Source organism: Anastrepha ludens, chromosome 6 (assembly GCF_028408465.1).
Source record: "Anastrepha ludens isolate Willacy chromosome 6, idAnaLude1.1, whole genome shotgun sequence".
Lineage (NCBI taxonomy): Eukaryota > Metazoa > Arthropoda > Insecta > Diptera > Tephritidae > Anastrepha > Anastrepha ludens.
The window spans coordinates 23,817,542-23,839,711 of record NC_071502.1 but is presented as its reverse complement, the minus strand read 5'-3'; the positions used below and the strand labels follow the sequence as shown (position 1 = coordinate 23,839,711).

Genomic DNA, 22,170 nt, shown 5'->3' with positions numbered 1-22,170 from the left:
TCGGCCGCACTGTGCGTCGGTGCAAAACAGGTAGAAGTGCGCGCTCGGAGCCGCTTCGTCAAACTTTAAACGCGTTTTCCTCGAAACACATGTTTTTTGCGATTCCGCTTCAACGACTACACCGATTTCAACGTTTGGCGGCTTAAATTAAAGCTTATTCAATTTACGGGGCCTTCAGGAACCGTTTTTTGTCAAAAAGAATTTTTTAGTATTATTTTTTAACGTTAAAACAAATAAAAAGAGGCAAAAAAGATGTTTTTTTGTTTTCAAAGGGTCTCCATTTTTTTTAAAAAGCGTTTTTTAAAAATCGGAAACTCGTAAGCCCCTCAAATTTCATCTACTTTGAGATTTATTTTTGTTTTTGCTTTTTCCGTTTCAGATCACTTGGCAGCGCTGTAGAGTGCAGTCCACCGCCGCGCACGCCCGTCGTCAGTGAGGGCTGGATCTGGCATTTGAATTATTTTTACTCGAAAATTGTTTGTAAACTTTTTAAAATATAGACAAATAAATGCCACAAAAGTTTTTAAAATAAAATACGTTTGTACTCAACAAAAAAAAAAAAAAAAATCATGAAAGTACGCACATTTTCAGGCCTTTGGCTAGAACTTCACCTTAAATTCGCTATTAATTTTTAATTTTAATTTTTTTTTTTTTTGTGGAGAAAAAATAATATATAATATTATATATACCTATATTTTTTCAATTTAGCGGGAAATTATTGCGAAACTGTAAGCTTTAGTTTTACCATAAAATTTCAAATTTCTATCCATACATCAGTCGAGGTTATAAAACGTCTGCGATACTACCGGATTGGCTGTTAGTTGTGAGCTATAAATGTCATAAAAACTACAGAATACTCTGAAAATAATACAAAATATTTGCTTATAATAAATCTTAGTTAGAATTATGAATATTTTTTTCATTTTAATTCGCATTATGACAAATATTTCACACTCAAACCCAGGTCTACCGGCTTAGCAAAAAGTTGTATCATAAGTGGTACAAGATTTCAAGACTTAATTAATAATAAATAATATAATTTTTTTTAAGTATAAATATTCGGAATACTCCGCTCCATAACACTTTTTGCACATTTTCGTTGAATTTTCGACAGCTTCATAACGTGATCTTAAACCTAATAATGAAAAAGTACAAAAAAAAAAAGTTTTTCTTTGGAACCTCTTAAATAAAGAAACAAAGAAATCAACGAAGAACTCCGAATTTCGGAGTATGCAGCGTCGTCGCTCATCCATCAACTAAATATAATAAGATGCCACGTTATCGTCGGAAATTATCAACTATGGAATGTATGAGCTGTGGAAGCGCGTCTCTGGAAAGACGTCCTCCTCCATTTCGATGCGCGTTTCACTGTTGCCCAGCAACGATTCGGCATCCTCCTCCAAGTGGCGTATTGGGTAGCTGATGCCATCGCCCATGCTGCGCGAAAGGTGGAAAATTACATACATGCATATGTGTTTTGTTTTTGTTTTAACTGGTTCAACTGTTTTATGTGAACAAGTCGGATGAAGATTTTGATGAAATTGAAAATGGTTTTTGTTTTGTAAGGGAGCTAAGTAAGCATATCTAAGTCAAGTGTTCGTTTCTTAGCATTAAATATATTTATTTTTAATTTTATTTACAAAACTATCAGCGACGTAGCGAAGGTAAATGCAGATGGCAGTAAAAACAAATTGTATGAGAAAGCCCAAGCATTCGAAAAAATAGTCTTACTGAGCATTATGTGGGTCATGCGGGCGTGTGATCGGCTAGTATGATGCTGGATTAGGGTTCATCTAATGTGCAAACATCGCCTTGAATGAGCTCCAGAGCTATATACAACTACTGGTGCTTAAGAAATGCTCATTCACCGCGAGACTAACACGAATTTCAGGCAAGGGTGTCAAAGACTTTGGAAAAATGTAGTCTCATTTTAAATGGTCTCAGCCTCATAGTTGGGACAACCTTATTAAAAGGAAATAATCGAGACTAAATACTGTCTGTTCCAGTAGATGTCTGTTCTTTTGTCCTGTATCTTGTCGGCGTAGTTTAAAAGGTGTCTCCTGACGTGCCTGGGAGACAGCTCTGGCTAAACAAGGGTAAAACCTGCGGGAGCACCCAAGCAGAAACTGTTTTCTGAGTAGTTTATTGTGCTCCTTTACTGGGAGCATCTGTGCCTCGCTGTGAAGGTGTTGAAGAGGGGACATCAGGAGGCAACCTGTCACTGTCCAAATAGCAGTGTTTTGTCAAGTCTGGAGCTTTATCCACTGCATGTCACTAGTTCCAGGCGACCAGATCGGCGCAGCAAAGTTTAGAACCGGCCGACCAATTGCCTTAAATTTCGACTTTAGTGGCAACTGCGGTTGTGTGCGCAGAGAAGGAGAGCAAACTGTCAAAGGTTACATCCCAAATTTTGAAATTGTTAACAGTCGGAACATTTGGCCGCCGTAGCCGTATGGGTTGGTGCGTGATTACCATTCGGAATTCACAGAGAGAACGTCGGTTCGAATCTCGGTGAAACACCAAATTAAGAAAAACATTTTTCTAATAGCGATCGCCCCCTCGGCAGGCAATGGCAAAGCTCCGTGTGTATTTCTGCCATGAAAAAGCTCCTCATAAAAATATCTGCCATTCGGCGTCGGCTTGAAACTGTAGGTCCCTCCATTTGTGGAACAACATCAAGACGCACACCACAAATAAATAAATATTATTTAGGAGGAGCTCGGCCAAACACACAAAAAGAGTGTACGCGCCAATTATATATATATTTTTAACAGTCGGAATTGGTGTATCATCGACTTTCACCTTAAGTTGCAGTTTGAACTCCTTTGTCCAGGTGGTAAAGAGGGTCGCCGTGGATTGTTGGTGCCCTATGTCCCGCTAGAGAATCAAGGAAACAAATACAGGGTGGCTGATGAAAGCCGCTACCAAAAAAAAAATTGAATAACTTTTTTTCTTTTTAAGTTATCTGTTCCATTTTTGTTTTAATTTGCAGATTGATCTTTAAAATTTATTAAAATGGATAACTGGGACACGCAAACAAGAATTTGGATAGTCCGCCGCTATCACGCACTGGAGTCCGTAGTTTTGGTACAGAGAGAGTACTGGCGGATGTTTGGCGGCGATCCCCCGAGCAGATGGACCATAATGAGACTGGTGAATAATTTTGCTGAGCAAGGAACAGTCGCAAGAAGGCCTTATCATCGAAACCCACCAGTTCGGACGGAGGAAACGATCGCTGCTGTAGCTGCAGCTATACAAAGCAATCCAAGGGTTTCAACAAGAAGCTTATCTGCTCAACTTGGTGTCAGCCGACAGTCTTTGCAAACAATAATGCACAAAGATTTAGACTTATTTCCCTACAAAATTCAAATGGTTAACAAACTGAATGCAGCAGACTTGCCGATTCGCTTGGAATTTTGCCAGAAGATCCTGCAAATGGTGGAAGAAGACCAAAACATGTTAAACTGCCTTTTCATGTCTGATGAGGCCCATTTCGATTTAAACGGCAATGGGAACAAACAAAATTGTCGAATATGGAGTACTTCTAACCCACAGATACTCCACGAGACGGAATTGCATCCTCTTCGCGTGACAGTGTGGTGTGCGGTTTCTTCACGCTGTATTGTCGGGCCTTATTTTTTGAAGAAAATGGTCACACCGTTACGGTTACTGGAGACCGTTATTTGAAAATGCTGAAAGAATTTTTCTATCCAGAACTACGCCGAAAGAGAATTCCTTTCAACTCTGTGTGGTTTCAACAAGATGGGGCAACGTCTCACATAGCCCAGACTGTTATGACAGAGTTGCGACGAAAATTTCCCAATAAACTGATTTCAAGAAACTCCGAATTTCGTTGGCCCCCCAGGTCGCCTGACCTTACTGCACCTGACTTTTTCTTGTGGGGTTTATGTAAACAAGAAGTTTATAAAACAAAGCCAACAAATTTGGATGAACTAAAACAATCCATTCGGGCAACAATTGCGGCTATTCCTGTCGCAACTCTCAAAGCAGCAATGAACAACTTTTTACTAAGATGCCGTACTTGTGTCAACGAGCATGGGGGGCATTTAAATTCAATTATTTTTAAAACTAGTTGAGCTACATTTAATAAAATTTAATGACCTTCAACTTGAAAAAAAAAAATAAATGAATTCCATACACTAAAAAAAAAGTTATTTGAGTTTCTTAATGTAGCAAAATTCATCAGCCACCCTGTATGATGATTATACTGTTTCTATTTATCTAACGGGTGATTTTTTAGCTATTATCTTTTTAAACAGTTGGCTTAAAAAGCTGACGCACGTTTCGTGTTTTGTTTTACTGTCAAACATCTTCAGTTTGGTCTATTATTTAACCATGAATCGTCTTACAAACGAAAAACGCTTGCAAATCATTGAATTTTATTATAAAAATGCGTGTTCTGTTAAGAAAGTTTAAAGTCGAAAAATTCTGTTCAGTGACGAAGCTCATTTTTGGATCAATGGGTACTTAAATAAGCAGAATTGTCGATTTTGAAGTTAAGACCAGCCAGATGAATTGCAAGAGCTACCAATGTATCCAGAAAAGGTCACAGTTTGGTGCGGTTTATGGGCTGGAGGTATCATTGGACCGTACTTCTTTAAAGATGCTGCGAATCGTAACGTACCTGTGAATGGTGAGCGCTACCGTGAAATGATATCCCACTTTTTTTGGCCCAAAATGCAGGAGCTTGACTTGTATGACAAGTGGTTTCAGCAAGACGGTGCCACATGCCACACAGCACGCGTTGTTGAGAGGCAAGTTCGGTGAACATTTTATTTCCCGTTCGGGACCTGTCAATTGGCCACCCAGATCGTGCGATATAACGCCTTTAGATTATTTTTTGTGGTGCTATGTTAAAGCTCATGTCTGTTCAGACAAGCCTTCTTCAATTAATGCATTGGAAGACAACATTAAAGATTTGATATGTGAGATACCGGCCGAAACATTGGAAAGAGTATGGCAAAATTGGACTAAGCGGATGGGCCATTTGAAGCGCAATCGCGGTCAACATTTGCATGAAATAATCTTCAAACATTAAATTATATGGACTTTACTATCGATTTAAATAAAAATTTCATGCATTTTCTGAATTTTACGTGTGTTTTTTTTTAAACTTTCCTATAGCTCTTAAAAAATCACCCTTTAAGTAATCAATTCGCTCACAAAACACAAAGAATTTGTTTCTTGCCTTGCATCTTTTAGGCGCAGCACACACATTTGGAACACTTAACATACGCGTCTTGTAAATAAATTTTATAAATTTTGCTTGCACACCTCATTTACGCATTCGCATGGAATATGAATCGAATTTTGATGCTGCCCTTAAACTGAGGTGTAGTAAAAAGTAAGGAAATTCCAACTTGCATGCACTACCACTTATTGGCTAAGATGAATATGCAATCTGAGAAATCTTTATTTACTACAAAAACTATGTCCAACGACTCAAGTGACACACACACATACACACATATATATATGTATATATATCGCAAGCTAATTTGGCAAATTAAAAACACACATTTATTTCGCAAAATGCCAGTTTTTACTTAGAAAATTCTTACAAATGTTTATATATTTAAAGATTATATCAAAATCATATATATGTAATTAGAGGCATATGGCTGTAGTGGTATAGTAGTTAGGTAGATAGAAAAAAAAATTACAATTTCAAGTCGAAAATACAAATATGTACATACATACTTAGCATATTGAAGATATTGAGTGTTCGATGATAAATGATAAATGTAGACAGCTAGGAAAATATACAACAAATACATGGGTACAGAGCAAATATGCAAATGTTAATGTTTGAAAAAAAAAAAAAAATAAAAAAAAAAAAAATAAAATAAAAAAAAAAAACCACATTCTCAGGAGACATGAAGTGAGCTGGAAGCCATTCTCTAACGTATTGTATGCGTTCACTATTTCCATTTCTCCATGAGACGGCAAAAGATGCTTCAATTACATAAAAACAGGGATCTAATTAAAATAATTACAAACTTAGCTTGTAAAAGGTTCAAAATTTAAGTTTCATGAAATTAATGGCAATTAATTTTGCATAAAAGTATCAAAAGCTTAAGCTAAGCATACATTTACTTTAAATTACACTACTAACTAAGCTATACACTCGTTTTTTAGGTTATGTTTCAAGTGCATTACGAAATGTTAAACAAATGCAATTAAACAATTCGATTTTACTTTATAGTAATTTAATTATAAATATTCGTGTTCGATTGTTTTTAACATTAAGGCATAATTTCATAAAATAATTTTTTTTTAAACTTAAATACGAGCTTTGCTAATTTTTTTTTCGAACATTTTTTTTTTCATTTTAATTACTTAGTCCACTCTAAAACATTTGTAATACGATTAAATAACGATTCTTAAATGCTAACAAAACGCAATTTGCGTCAAGTTTAAAGAAATTTTAGAAACAGGTTAAGCGGCATTCTGACACTCGCCAACGGTAAACTGCTAATGTCATTCTAAATAATTACGAAAATTATGCGTCTAAAAATCCAACGTTTGCAATATTTAATGGTTCTAAAAGCAATGGCTTTATCTTTTGGAACGAAGCGCGCCGAATTGGTGCAGCGTACAGGCTTCACAAGCCCACGATTATGTTTGCAGTGCCCGCCGCTACGACGTTTCTTAGTCATATTTTTAGCACTTGTCTTTATTCAACAGGAAGCAGCGAAAACTAACTAGAATTAGTTTAGATTCCAATTGGTTTTTGAGCGGTTAATATCCTAGCCGAGTTTTGTTAGTGGAACGGGCAGTAAACGGCCCCTTCTTGTCTTTATACGAGTATTAGGTGCGCCAGCATGCATCCGTCGCATCCACTACGGCAGCAAATTTGACTGATACCTGCATTAATTGTCTGTATTTGTATGGAGATTGACACATTCTTTGTGTGGCGCGTCTTGGCGGAACACACCAAAGTGTGCCAACTCAATACTTCCATTGAGGCATCCTTTTGCATTTTATATGCAACGCTTTGACACGATTTGCCGCAACAATTTGTGGTTAGAAAATTCGACCACAAAGAAAAAAATTATAATTTTTTCTAGAGCGATTTTGTAGAGTTGTACTGATTTTTTTATGTGTAGAAATTTGCTAACTTCGATTTATTAGAGTAACGCGCCGAGAACGTGTAAACAAAGAACTAAATATAAGCTCGCTTCAAAAACAGGCCCGTCACAATGGATACGTTTCATCAGTTGCGGCAACGTATTTGACTGACAGCTAAATTGATTATGTGTATTTGAGTCGAAGGCGCCACTAAGTGCCGTACGTCAAGACAAAATGCACAGAAACTGGCAACTTTCCACTTTTCTCGTACGGCAAATGCGGTGAAAATGACAACTGTTGAAGGAAGAACAATTTCGTATCGCGCAAATTGGTTGTGATGTTGTTTTTATTAAATCAAATTAAATGCAGAAAATAAGCGAAATTTAAATTTATTGCGTCAATAGAAGCTTGAAAGCGTAGAGAAAAAAGGCTAGGCTTAACCAAGTTGCCCTGAAAAATAAATGTGTGTCCCGATCTCGAAATTATAGTCGCACCCACCGTCTACGACTGCCATGAATTCTTTTAAGGTAGTAGTAGTCTGGTTAAAAATTGAATTTTTTTTTTTTTTTAATTTAAAAATTAATTAAGTTAGTCTGACAAAAAAAATTTTGTTTAAATTTAAAAATTAATGAAAAAATTTTTTTGTAAAAATTGTAAAAAAAAAATTTCTTTTAAATTAAAAATTAATTAGGTGAATCTGACAAAAAAATTTTTTTTTTGAATTTAAAAATGAATTAATTTGGAAAATTTTTTTTTTTTTGTAAAAATTGAAATTTTTTTTTTAATTTAAAAATTAATTAAGGGAATCTGACAAAAAAAAAATTTTAATTTAAAAATTAATTAATTAAAAAAAAAATCTTTTTTGTAAAATTTAAAAATTAATTAATTAAAAAAAAATTTTTTTTGTCAGATTCACTTCAAGTTTTCCCACAATATTTTAAAAATTAATAAATTTTTAAATAAAAAAAAATTTGTTTTCACATTTTCTTAAAGTGTAATATCTTAAAAATATTGTGTGAAAACTTGAAGTGCATCTGACAAATACTTTTCGAGTTATTCAACAATTAACAAAGGGCGTTCGGGCGCTCTGGAGCGTTTTTCTCAAAACAACGTTTTCTGGTCTGTCAACGACCCTGTAGGTCTTCTATGTATCCTATTTAACCGATTGATCTGAAATTTTCATCAGCTATTCCACACATCAGTAGTTCTGGCAGGTGCTACTTTCGTTTCTTTTCAGCCCTAACTTTCCATACGGTACAGTCTGATTTCCACTCGAAAAACATACCTTTTTTTTCAAAAGTCCGCCATTTTGTTATAAAATTTTTCAAAAAAATTTTCCCATTGTAGCAACTGCCTACAGAATGATAATTAGTTTAACTTTTTCGTTTCAGATGTTCTGAAGAGCAAAAATCCTGTAGACAGCCACCTATCTTTTTTTTCAGACGCTTATTTTGGTGCCCCACTACTACAAAAAAATGTCAAAAAAAATTGTTTTTGTATACTATTTGTTGTCCATAATAACATACTATAAAATCAAAACAATCACATTATATTTGCATAAAAAAAAAAAAATCCTAAAAAATATCTATAAAAAATGTGTATTTGACCAGACTACTACCTTAAAACTCTTGTTCACCTCAATAAGCCTTAATTGGCATTTCACAACCAACAAAAACCTGTTCCTACACCACAAAATATAATAATTGTTTCTGTTTTTTTTTATTTGGTCTATATGCGGCAATACTTTCATTGTGGCATCACAGTACGCTGTAAAAATCGCGAAAAATGAAGTAACTGGGAAAACGCAACCTTTACTATTCAATTCGCCTACACGCACAGCTACGAAAGGAATTAAAAAAAATATGTAAAGGAATTTTCTTCTTTTTTTTGTTTTTTTTTTTGTATTTCTAAAATTAGTTTTGCTAAATTTACAGCAACAATAGCAAGTAATCAATACGCTCACAAAACACAAAGAATTTGTTTCTTGCCTTGCATCTTTTAGGCGCATCACACACATTTGGAACACTTAAAAATTCATAGACGCGAGGTCATGCAAATAAATTTTATAAATTTTGCTTTCACACCTCATTTACGCATTCGCATGGAATATGAATCGAATTTTGATGCTGCTCTTAATTTGAGCTGTAGTAGAGTAAAAAGAAGTCAGTCAAATATTTGATGTTGCCGCAACCAACGGAACATACCCATTGCGACGGCCCTGTTATTGAGGTGAGGTTTTGTTTAGTTCTCTGTTTACACATTCTCGGCGCGTTACTCGAATAAATCGCAGTTAGCAAATTTCTACACACAACAAAAAACCAATAGAACTCTTCAAAATCGCTCTAGAAAAATTTATAAATTTTTTTCTTTGTGGTGAAATTTTCTAACCACACATTTTTAGCATAACGGATGGGGATTTTGGCTTCTTGCCTTTATACTTTCCTTGATTTTAATGCAATAACTAAATTATTAGGCATTCACTGCTTCAGTTCTAAAATATATTGCCATAAAAGTAGCATTAAAGTAAAATATTTTTCTATATTTTTTGACTAAAAGCAGAAGCTGCTGATGTGAATGTAGTTTTTTTTTGTTTTGTCAAAAATTCAGATATTCGGGCAGGTTTTGTGATTCATTTCCGCGTGAAATTTACTGGGAACTGCAAAGAAATGCACTTTCGCGTGAAATTTTCTGCACTCAGAAGTGCATTTCATAATTTTCTGCACTCGGAAGTGCATTTCATTGCAGTTGCCAGAAATTTTCACTTCCACTTTCACTTCTGAGCGCATTTCATTGCAGTTGCCAGAAAATTTCACGCGGAACTGAACTCCAGTAGTTGCCCAATTCACATCAAGTAACCGTCAGTGACGTTGTTTAACTCTTAGAGTACGGGGGTGTGGGACTTTAGCTGCCCCAAGATTAGTTTTTCTTTAATCGTAAATAATTTCTTCCTTTTTTATCGCCCTTTAGGTAGTCGAGTTTTATTTTCAATCCTATATAAAAACTTATTAGGGGCATTCTATTATCAATTTATTTATAATTATAAGGTAAGTTTTTCGTTTAGGGGTCCCAAGTTACCCCTCTCCGTCGTTTATGTTATAAAATAGACTCCGTACTCTAAGTGTTAAATGTTGGTGAATATCAGAATGCTGCCACTGCTGATAAGTTGTTTGCCACCATTTCAGTCATCGTGCGCTTAAACGCTTTCAAATCTTGGTTGCCAACATACAGCATAGAATTTGGATTCTATGGATTTGCGCACCGTTTTTGTATAAATTTTGATATTAACGCTAAATCGGTTTGCTTAAAAAATAAGGCCTAAGACCGGTATTGCAATTGACTGCTGAAATCGATATGAATATTTCAATTCCCTGGCATATACTTTGAGATATTTAAGGAATCTGCTCTTCATACGCTTATGCTAATGATAATTTTCGCCACACAGTGTGCCCCATTACTTCGCATTCTAATAGCTACAAATAGGTAAAGTATAATATAAATGCACTCTACGGCATTGTTGGATTTCTCTCAGCAATTTTCTTCTAAGCGTTTGCAACCGCGCATTCCTGCTGTTCGTCGTCGTCGTCGTCGTTACATGTTTCCACATTTCTCATATTAATAATCACATTCCCGTTGGCAGTGTCCAAAACTGGCATGACTATAACGGTGCTGTCGCCGTCGTTCGCTGCTGCGGCTGCGTTACTCGCTGTCATTTCCACTGGCGCTGGCTTAACTGATATTATGTCCACCAGCCCGTTAGGCTCAGCGCCATTCGTTGCAGTGTTAGCAGCAGATATTGGGCCTATAGTCCCGCCAGCGGCATTCGCCGGCATTCCATAGTCTCTGCGTATGAGTTGATGATGTTGGCTGCGGGTGTTTGTTTCGTTTTGTTTGACGTGGCATAAATAATAGCAATAACAATAACAAAAAGATGTGTATGGGCAAATTACTCAAACATAAGAGAAAATGGACAATTAAATGTAAAATCAATTGGTTAAAGAACAAATACGTAGCGTAGCGTACAATACAAAAAATTCAACAAACGTGTGAATATATATTTTTTGTCTTGTTCTACGTACTAGCGCGTCGCCAAGCGGTTAGACTACATTTGCACTTAACTGCGTACTGCGTACATTTTGAATGGTTATTGGTTCGTTTGCTAACCTGGATTGTTGTGTGGTATCGCCCATGGAGTCGTACAATTGCATCTGATGCTGCTTTTGCGTTGTGTACGTCAATCCATCGCCGACACTGTGACAAGCCCGAGTTTCGGTAATGAAAAATATTTGCATTTAGTTTTATTTTTTTTAGTTTTTAGTAAAATCTCTCCGAGCATTTACGAACACAGGTGATTAGGTGTTATTTGAATATTTTATTAATCGTTTTGTGTGCGCAGCGCTTCTTGTATTACACATTAAAAGATTGCTAAGTAGGCACTCAAATGTTTACACAGTGGGAAGAGCAAAGGAGTTTGAAGTTTGAAGGAATTGGAATGGGTATTCGCATAAAGATAATTCAATAATTAAGTGTACTAAGTCAAAATCTATAATGCACTTTTGTGGTGCGTTGAACAAAGAGAGTTTACAGAGAGAGAGAGAAACAGAGTAAAAGAGCTACTGAGCTACACCAGCGAATATTTGTATTTTCCCTTAATAAATTGCATATAAAGGGTAATCAGATTGGAGGTACTTTTTCCCCATAGGGAAATTGAAGCCTGTGATATCCACAACATTTTGTTCCAACAAGGGACCGAGGGCGTTACTTGCCATACAGCCCGTGCAATGGATTTACTGCGTTGGCTTTTCGGTGAGCAACTTATTTTTCGTCTCGAACCAGTGAATTGGTCACCAAGATGGTGTGATATCACACCTTCGGACTTTTATTTGTGGAGGTATGTAAAGTCTAAATACCTTGTGGATAAATCAGCTTCGATTGAGGCATTGGAAACCAACATTACTAAAGTTATTCACGAGACACCGATCGAGGTCCATCAACCAAATCTCTTGGATGTGCAGTTAACATATATCTGATCTGGGTTACAGGACATATACACATAGAGGGAAATGAAATTGCTGATGAGGGGACTGAATTGGTCTCAGAGACGTCCTAGCCGGTCATCAGTATCCCTCTGACAGTTGTTAAAGGGAAACTACACAAATTCTTTCTCAGGAGAGCGCAGAAAAGATGGAGCTCCATTTCTTCATGTGCTATTTTGAAAACCCTTTGCCCCAGTACAATATACGGAGGGCTCAGAAAGTCCTCTGGACTCCTCGCCATTCAATTTCTAAACTCGTAGCTTTGTTTACGGGTCACTGAACGATCGGCTTACATACGGAAAAGCTAGGGTTACCCTTTTACCGCCATTGTATAAGCTGTGGGGTTCTTGCAGAGAAAGAAACTGCTGGGGTTTGGCAGCTCAACGACTAAGGTCACTGGGGGCTCCTTTCTTCGGCAGCCTGGGACAGAGCCCCAACCTAAATCCCATCAATCATCTCCATTACCTCAACAGCTCTGGCTGGCTGCAGATATCTCTGCCTGTTGGAGGTCTCGAAGTGATATCAAAACGGCGCTTTAGTACTAATTGCGGAATGCCAGAGCGGTACTTCAACCATTTCATCTACCTATCCACCTACACTTCTGTTAGGTGTTTGGCTAAGCTCCGCCTCCTATTTTTGGTGTGCGTCTTGCTGTTGTTCCGCCAATGGAGGGACCTACAGTTTTAAGCGGACTCCAAACGGCAGATATTTTTTATGAGCAGCTATTTTCATCGCAGAAGTACACTTAGAGATTTGCCATTGCCTGCAGTGGGGCGACCGCTATACGAAAAAACGTTTTCTCCACTTTGGTGTTTCACGGAGATTCGATCTTACGTTTTTCCAATGGTAGTCACGCACCCACACATTCGGCTACGGCGAACGAGCTCACCTCAAGAAAAAGGAAGCACAGTTAAAAATGGATCTAAGATACCGAAAGTACCCTAGTTTACTAGGGCAGCATCCCTCTGGATCCAACTTGTCGAAACAGCACGTTTTCTGGGTCTACCGTTAGATGAGTTAGACGAAGACGACCGGCAACTACATCGCACTGACAGGGTTTAGTAAGCTGCTACAACAATAACAACCCAAAATGTATGGGAAATGTTTTTTGTTGTTACAATATGAAACTATTTTAACACGCATTAGTTCCTTGTGACAATTTGATAACTGAGTGTGAAAAATTTGAAGCACAGTGAATATTTTTTTTTCAACGTACTTTGATTTGTTTTCTATAAATATGCAGACTTCTCCAAGGCGAATCTATTAAAGGTGGCATTGGTAAATCAGCTGAGTTGTTTTTTTTTTTTCTTTCGTTGTGTTCATGTAGCTGTCAGCACAGAATAAAACAAGGCGAATTCATTCTTTGTTTTCTATTTTGCCGTGACAATCAAACGTACAAAACATTATTGTTGGTTTACCTGAAAACTACTTTTTTTGGCTTGGTGTTGTCAAAAAAATATTCAACTGAATTGTTTGAAATTTTAATATGTTCACGACATCAATGGCTATCGCCCTTACTAGAATCACATTATTATTTTAATTATTTCTAATTTTTTGGTTAAAAAACTAAAAAAAATCCGATATTTAGAGTGTCAAATTCAAAACCGCGCCATTTTGTAAATTTTCTTGTTTTTTTTTTTTTTTTTTGGTTTTTGTGCTTCAGATAAATAGAAGAGCCAAAATGAATAACACCGTTCAGGTCCAATTTTTCGATAGGGTCAACTTCAGCGCCAATTTTTTTTTAAATTTTTTAAACTAAAGTAGGTTTTTTATATAACTTTTTTTACATACAAAAATGAAAAAAAAAAAATTATTTTATTTCAACAATTTTTTTCTTTTTTTAAATTATTATCTCATTTAAAAAAAATTTGTTTATTTTAATAATTTTTTTTTTTTGCTAAAATAATTTAAATTACGATAATTTAAAAAAAGAAAAAAAAATTAATTTAAATAACTAAAAAAATTGTTAAAAAGAGAATTAAATTGTTAAGGAAAAATTGAAATAATTAATTAAATTAATTAAAAAAAAATAGTTTAGATTAATTAAACTAATTTAAAAAAAGAAAAAAATTAAATTTTAATAATTAAACAATCTTTAAATCAAGAAGAAAATGAATTTGAATAAAAATTTTTTTTAAATAAAATAATTAAAAAAAAAAAATTTTTTTAATAAAATAAAAAAAATTAAATATATATTTTTTTAATTTTTGTATGTAAAAGAAGTTAAATTTAAAGAAAAAAAATTACATTTTAATAATTAAAAAAAAATCTTTCTTTAAATAAAATAAAAAAATAGTTTTTTTGTTCATTTTTGTATATAAAAGAAGTTAAATTTAAAGCAAATAATAAAATAAAATTTTGTAATAAAATTATTAAATAATAAAAAAATTTTATTAATTCAAAAAATTGTATTCAAAATATGAAAAAATATTTTTTAATTTTAATAATAATAATTAAAAAAAATTTAAAAAAAAAAAAAAAATTTTATTTTAATTAAAATAAAAAAACATTGTTTCATTTTCGTATGTGAAAGCAATTAAATAAAAAGCCCAAAAAAAATTTAAATATCGTTTTTCATTTTTTTGATGTAAAAATTCCTAAAAATACCCAACATTTTCGAGCTCTAGACCACCGGGACTCCTTAAGCAACGAAATATTTAAAATATTAGGCGGATATTAAAGCGGAGCATCGAAACTTGCGTTTAGTCAAGTTAGGGTTTATAATAGTCGAAGGTTAGTTAAGTTTTTTTATAATAACAGTCATTGAAATATTCGCATTTGTTGCTTTTTTTTAATATTTAAGACTTAGTAATAAACCTGATTTCAACAGCCCTCTTACGACTTGATTTATTTGACTAGATTTGTATTGACAAAATAAATTTATACTTTGTTTGCGGGACTTTCTGATCTATGGATTATCTTATCAAAAACTTAGATTAAAATGTATGCACCTTACAATTAATTAAAAAATTTTACAAATTACAATTTTAAATCATGAAAATCGTATGTCCACATCATTGCAAATTGTGAAATTCACTTAAATAAACATTTATGTTTTCAATTTGCCAAATAACTGTATTTTATTTTTATTTCAATTTTTTTTATTTAAAAAAATTTTTTTATTATAAAAAAATGTTAATTTTTTTAAATTTTTTTTTTTTTTTTTTTAATTTTTCTATTTTTGCAAAAAAATAAAAACAAAACTGTGTAAACGTGCTATGTACAATCAGGTAACTTCAGCAGATCTTAACAGCAAAAGTAGTGCAATAAACTAAAAAAAAAATTAAATATCTATTGGAATTAAATATAAGACACAGGAAATGGGATTATTTAGTGCACATTCTAAAGCAAATAATCAGAAATTGTGAGAGAAACAAAAAAGCTGCACACACACATACACTGCACATAGTGAAATGGTGAATAAACCAAGACGCGTTAAACACTTAAGATATTTTCCCATAAACACATAAAAATATTTACCTCGAGTAGACTGGCAAGAACCACAGTCTCCAGTTGTCGCCGAACACTTCTTGGAAATTGGCATACTTGCCTAAATTATAGCCATTCTTATCTGGACCACCTATACGGAAAATTGGCGCGCGGAAAGCCTCTGGATTTTAATAAATAAAAAAATTACAAAATTTAATCCACTCTACTTTCTTTTTAATTTAAAATTTTTTTTTGGCACTCCCGCTTACCTAACGTCGTGCGATTCATGAGCGTCAAGTAGATGTGATAGCCAAACAGGCTGACCAAACTTATGGCAAACATCAGCGACACAAAGAACAGGAACAATATGTGAAAACGTCCCATGCCACCATTCAAATCGCCCTGTTGTGAAAGTTCCGACTTCATTTTTGTACGATTGTTTTTTTGTTTTTGGTTTTTGTTTTTTTGTATGAAGTACAGTGTAAATAATAACAACAACTACTTGATCAAAACATGCTACATGCATACAGGGAGTAAAAGAGGTTGATTTGTATGATGACTGCTTACCCGCCAAAATCGTATGAAGTATTCCAACGATGTTAAGGCCACGTACAGACAGTAAAGTAACGCATAACCCAGAAAGAGTACAAAAAATTTGTAGTTCGTAAAGTTGACGCAATTGTTCACCCACGGACAATGATGATCCATTTTGAGTACACAGCTGCCGCAGACACTGCAGTGGTGGGCGCGATCTGGTTTGATTATTTTGCATTTTTCACAAAAACGCACCGAACCATTCAAAGTGCTGAGAAATGTAGTTGGAAAGTAGTGAATTAGAATATTTTTGAAATTTTAATAAGTAAAAACAGTACTTACCGATTTGTTACCGGCAGCGTTTTGCCAAAGTTTTCTAAAATACGCTTTTGCTGATCCTGTGTGTCCGCATGGAAAATGTGTTCAATCTCTGCTTCAGGAATACGCCACTACGAGGAGGGGAGTAAATGTATGGGTGAATATGAAATAAAGGCTAACAAACAAAGAGGAAAGATGACATCAATAATATTGCCCGATTGGAATAAGAACTTTAAATGGTTAACTTGGTCAAAGGCAACTCTTATTGTAGTAGCAAAATTAATGAATTTGTGTAGTTTGCACGTACAGAACTGTGTGTGATGGCGTAATCTGTGTAATAGCTGGAAAGCTCAACATGGTCCTCTTGACAGATGGAATGAAGTAGCACGGCTCACACTAGTACAAAAATCAGCTGAGCGATTGCTGACAATTTGCAGGTGGCAGCAGCGGTGGGATCAGTCCCAAAGCGGGCGTTGGACCTATAAACTCATTTCACGAGTTGATGAGTGGTTAGAAAGACATGGAACAAGGAGACACCGACTATCACCTTTCGCAGTGGCTCAGCGGACATGACAGTGACTCGGGAATACCTGCACCGTTTTAAGGTGGCAGACAGTCGTTCCTGTCCGAACTGCCGGAATACTGACGAAAACGCAGAACATGTGATTTTTTATGGCAACCCTTCAGAGCGAAGGGACGGCAGGAACACATTTTTGAGTGAAACACTCACTGCAATATCGCACGGAAGCCAAGACGGTAGTCGTTTAATATAACACTATTGCAACTTTTCTGATGTCTCCTTTACTTTAGTATGAGTACAATGAGAGTAATTGGGACTATCGCCGGTGTAAAGTCTTCACAAGCCTGCAAAACAGGAACCTGGACGCAGGTATTAGTTGTGTCTTCGGACATAAACGCGGCTCTATCCAGGGGTTATACTTTTGTGGTCCCAGTGTACGATTTAGCCGAGGTGGAAGGATTATTATAGTATTAGTGGGAACGTACCCCGCATACCATTGGTGTGACGGCACCTTCGAGATATTTCTGGCATTTTGATTTAAACCTCCATAAAAAAACATCGACTGTAAACAACTCTAACATGTTGGGAGTTACCTTCGATTGTTGGCTCTTCTTCTCGGCGCATGCAACCGCAATTGTCACTACGGTCTAAAACAGATACAACGTCCTCAAATCGCTAACCGAACAAAGACAAAGAAATGTTGCTGTCGACATTTAAAGCAGTTGACCGGTCGGTTCTACATTACGCTGCACTCGTCTGGTCACCTGTACTAGTGATTCGCAGTGGGCCAAACATATTTGAATGAGCTGTGCATTTGGTGGCATTTGAAGGAGCCTCTGTCACCACGGGACTCCCCGGCAAAACAACTTCACAACGAGACCTCCATGCTCCCGTTTAAGGAGTACAGTAAGATACTCAGCAAGCAATTCCTACTGAGCTGCTATAGCACCTACAGGCACTTGCTAGAAGCTGAGCCACCTCACAGGCGAGTCGGGATCCATCTCGTCGACTATAACGACGAGATCTGGTGAGATCCGCGTAACTTTGGCTAAATTACGTTCTGGACGTTGTAGCAGGTCAAATTCCTACTTATCTAAAACCGACACGCCTTCTTAGACCCACTCACATAAAGCCTCTCCTCCTCTGGACCCAATCCTTCGAAACAGCATGCTTCCTGGGACTACCGTTAGATGAGCTAAGCGATGACGATCGACCGATTGATGAGCTGCTACAACAACACAGCCTGGCAAGAGTTGAGTATGTCGGGGTTATTTCTGAAGAGGTAGGAGTTACACCTGTTACAGTATCCAGAACGCAATTTAAAAGGAAAGTACTGTTACATGAGTGGGGTTAAGAGATGCGTGAAGAGATGGTACGAGACTTTTTCACATACGTAAATTCAAATGTTTGTTATGTTGATATCTATTCAGCAAAATTTCGATTTTAACCAGCTGAAGTACGCAGAATGTCATTGTGCCAGTATCACTCGGGCTTGCGTTGAGCGGTGGTCGGTCTCCAATGACGACATTTATGGTATAAGAGCTTCAGAAGGTATTAACACGAAGTAGACGTCTCACCAGCAAAGTGAAATAGATACATCTTATAGTGTCTAAAAGGAGCTTAAGCTTTTAGTGGATGTATACTGGAGTGAGACTTGCGCTGATATCTTAGCATCGCAATTTGAAATCCAATAAGGATTGTGGACAGCAGAATTTAAACAAAAGCGAGGGGAGACAAGATTCTCTGTGGAGTTCTTAGATACCGAAGGAGCTGAAGGCCATCGCTTCGTCGGCCTACCAGGGGTGCATGGAGGACTGGGATAAACGTTGGCACATGTGTGTTACATCAGATGGGTCATATTTTGAAGGCGAAAAAATAAATTTGCCTGAAATTTAACTCTGTTCTGTTTTAATTTAACATTCCCAGTACCTTCTGATCATAGGGTATAATATCTAAAGTAAGAATAAGCATTTCTCATACTACTGTAGTGTGGTTTGACCGTGTTGGATGTTCTTATTTGACAAGTCTATGGCTTTTGCCTCCCCATCTGCTTTTTGCTCCCCATCTGCTTTTGCTCCCCATCGAGCTTGTTATTAAGAAAGAGAGGTTAGGGTTTTTGAGATGCTAGTGGTTGTATCCCATATCTTGTTTTCCACATATCAGGGATAATTCGAGTGCTAAGCAATGGATTGGTGTTTTGGCAGAAATATGCTTTTGTTTTCGTTGTTTTAACAGTAACGAGCCTTTTATGTACATTTTTGGATAGCCTATTTTAGACGTCTCCTGGATAATATGTGGCGAGGGATCATTCCGGCAGCGTAAACATGACTGTCCACTAACTTTATAACGTCTACCGTTCGAAGAGCAAAGTTAATTTAGCAGCTTTTAGTAAGCGTAGAAAATATTCCCCCTATATACAATAATATAAACTTAATTTAACCACTTTTCCTTTTAAGCGTTTTTTTACTGATTAGAAATTAGCGAAAGGTTCTGGTGTTGTTGTTGGTGGTGCAGTATAAACATTCCCCATGCTGTTTAAGGGGTCCCTGTGGTCTAGAATTAAAAAAAAAACATTTTTTTTTGATATTTCGAAAGTATAGATTTCGATTCTACAGCCGTTTTAGCAGGTAGAGTCAGACTCGTCACGCGGCGGTATCTGTGGTCGCATTATCCACTCTCAAAACTTTAAACTCAATTAGTTTAGCCTGGTGTTGTCAAATATGTTGTTCACAACAACAATGGCTATCACCCGTACTAGAAACATATTAATATTTCAATTATTTCGTATTTTTTTGATTTAAAAATCTGAAAAACCCGATTTTTAGAGTGTCAAATTCAAAACCGCGCCATTTTGTCAATTTTTTTGTTTTTGTTTTATTCTAGTACGGGACATGGCTACAGTCATACTGATTAATAATTTTTTTGGTTTTTGTGTTTCAAATATATAGAAGAGCCAAAATAAACACCGCCCAGGTCCAATTTTTCGGGAGGGTCAACTTCAGCGCCATTTTTAAAATTATTAAAATTAAAAAAAAAATTTCATTTCTGTATGTAAAAGAAGTTAAATAAACCTAACAAATTTAAATATCGTTTTCCATTTTTTTTTATTGTAAAAAGAATTCCTGAAAATACCTTAAATTTCGAGCTATAGACCCCTTAAGTGACAGTCCTTGGCCGCCCTAGTAAACTAGCCCTGTTTAGTGCACCGTTGGCTTGTTCTACTTTTTTGCAAACTAAGTTTAAAGAGAAAATTAAGAAATAACTGTTTTAGCAGCAATAATCCTTTCCAAGAAAATATGAGAGGCTCGGACAGGCGATTTTAGCTAAACATGCCAACATTTTCTATCATTTCAGCGCAGGGGCGGGGTGGCACACGATCTAAGAATTAATTTTTATCAGCTTATCAACAAAATGACAACAACACAAAGCTTTACGATTGTTATGCTGACAATGATTCACCACCTTTGCTTGTTAAAAATTATGCATCATGAAAACCACTTGTTACAGGAAGCTTATTACTAGAGGACTTTCGAAACATTATAAATGGCGATAATGCAAACATTGCCGATAAGAAGAGATAGCCGCGGAATGTACGATTACCGAAATATTAAAAAACGTATATATATATACATATGTACGTACATATGTACATGCAGGAATGCATTAAATTGAGCGTTTATGTACACTTACATTTGATGGCACTGTACCCACTGGTGTGAAGATGGTATTCCAATAGGACCAGAAAAACAGCACACATATTATATGGTAGAAAATCAGGAAAACAATTTTCTCAAAGGTGTTGTCAATGGATACTGTAAAAGAAATTGCGCTTACAACAGAATTATTCAAGAAAATGCATGTGCAAATCTGGTATACGTACGTAAACAAAGTTGTACCACATAGGCGTAATATGACCACGCAATGACTGCGGAGATGAATATCACTGGTATCCACTTGAGCGCCGCCATACAGCTGGCACAAGGTGTAGATTTCTTACCGTCGCTGTCATAATTTCCCATTGTGGCTGGCATGAACTGGATGGGTGTGAAGGTTGTGCGTTGGTGGAGGAGAAGCGCTGTAGTTTGCTAGCTAATCTTTGCACTTGCACATGCAGTGCGTACATCTAGTGAAGAACACTTGACTTTTTTCGCTTTGTACTTTGTGTGGATACTTTGGAGAGGTTATTACAGCCGTGGGAATCTTCGTTGCCGCAGTAGTACACTGCGTACGCTTACTTAGTCAAGAAACCACTTTTATCTGTCTCTTACACCAGCTAGAAGCACGTACACTTTATACACCCGCACCTCACCTATTGCCTGTTGCTGGCTATTTCTTCTAATCATGCACTCAATCACTCACTGACATTTTATTATTTCAACAATTCCTCTTTTCCACTTTTTACTAGTTATTTGCGACACATTACATCGAAATCGCATTTATTGAAGGAATTATTATTAGCCGTTTGAGTGTTACGATTATACGACCCCACGCCTACCAAACGGTTCTTATTATGAACTCTCCACTTCGTCCAATTGGCGCTTTTTCGACTCTTCTTTAAAACGAAAATAGTTGTTTAGTGCAGTGAAAGTGAAATTAAGTTTTTCTTTTCCAAATTTTTGCACTACCGTTGCTAACTTTTTTTTAGAAGAAAAGAAAACACAACAAAACGATTGTCATCAAAAAGCAAAATACGGAATTAGACAGATGAGTGAATTGAGATGTTACCAGATGCGAATAATTTCCAATACTTTAACCTTCTGTTTACGAAGTTTATTAAGAAAACAAAAGCGTTAAGAGCGCAAAGGAAAAATTAACGAGATTAGTTTTTTACTACATTCGAATTTTGTATTTACAATTATAAAAAAATATAAAAAGAAAAATGAGTGTACGTTTTAATACAAGTGTTGTGAAGTTCTTTTGTCAGTGCAAAACTATATTCGACTATTGGTACTCACAATCACTAACGTAAACGTACGCTCATATAAGCTGACACGATGAAACTAATGAGAGACCCATGTAATGAATTCTCACCACCGTTCCCTTCCGTAGTATCGTAGATCGTTGTTTCATCATGTCAGCTGATACGGGGGTACGGCTGTGCGTTTACGTTGGTGAGTGGAGCACCACATCTCTACATAAAATTGCATATAAGAGGCGAAATAAGTTCTACAGGGTGTGATAATATGCGTTTATTGCAAAAAATGCTATATATAATTGTGGTATTGTATGGTTAATGGACAGCCG

General features: G+C 35.9%; 1 protein-coding gene across 5 annotated transcripts; it reads right to left on the bottom strand.

Moving 5' to 3' along the window:
- Positions 1–597: 597 nt before the first annotated feature.
- On the bottom strand, positions 598–21,578 carry LOC128867878 (palmitoyltransferase ZDHHC15B). Of its 5 annotated transcripts, none has more exons than XM_054109452.1 (8): positions 20,807–21,578; positions 20,617–20,738; positions 16,431–16,537; positions 16,122–16,359; positions 15,824–15,956; positions 15,606–15,735; positions 11,254–11,340; positions 605–1,437 (listed from the first exon to the last, which is right to left on the bottom strand). In XM_054109452.1, exons 1-8 carry the CDS (start codon positions 20,955–20,957, stop codon positions 1,299–1,301), a joined length of 1,107 nt encoding a protein of 368 aa, XP_053965427.1. In that variant the 5' UTR covers positions 20,958–21,578; the 3' UTR covers positions 605–1,298. The 5 variants fall into 5 exon arrangements, with proteins under 5 accessions (XP_053965425.1, XP_053965426.1, XP_053965427.1 ...); XM_054109448.1 differs by lacking the exon at positions 605–1,437 and adding an exon at positions 8,100–10,956 and having other exon boundaries at positions 15,824–15,974; positions 20,807–21,577; XM_054109449.1 differs by lacking the exon at positions 605–1,437 and adding an exon at positions 8,100–10,956 and having other exon boundaries at positions 20,807–21,577.
- Positions 21,579–22,170: the final 592 nt, after the last annotated feature.

Bases quoted from the DNA above. Each gene is read 5' to 3' on its own strand.
- LOC128867878 (XM_054109448.1), bottom strand. From the start codon at position 20,957: ATGCCAGCCACAATGGGAAATTATGACAGCGACGGTAAGAAATCTACA. The intron at 16,538-20,616 runs GTAAGTGTACAT...CCCTCCTCGTAG, and splicing joins TGGGTACAGTGCCATCAAAT to TGGCGTATTCCTGAAGCAGA. The intron at 15,736-15,823 runs GTAAGCGGGAGT...ATTAAAATCCAG, and splicing joins CATGAATCGCACGACGTTAG to AGGCTTTCCGCGCGCCAATT.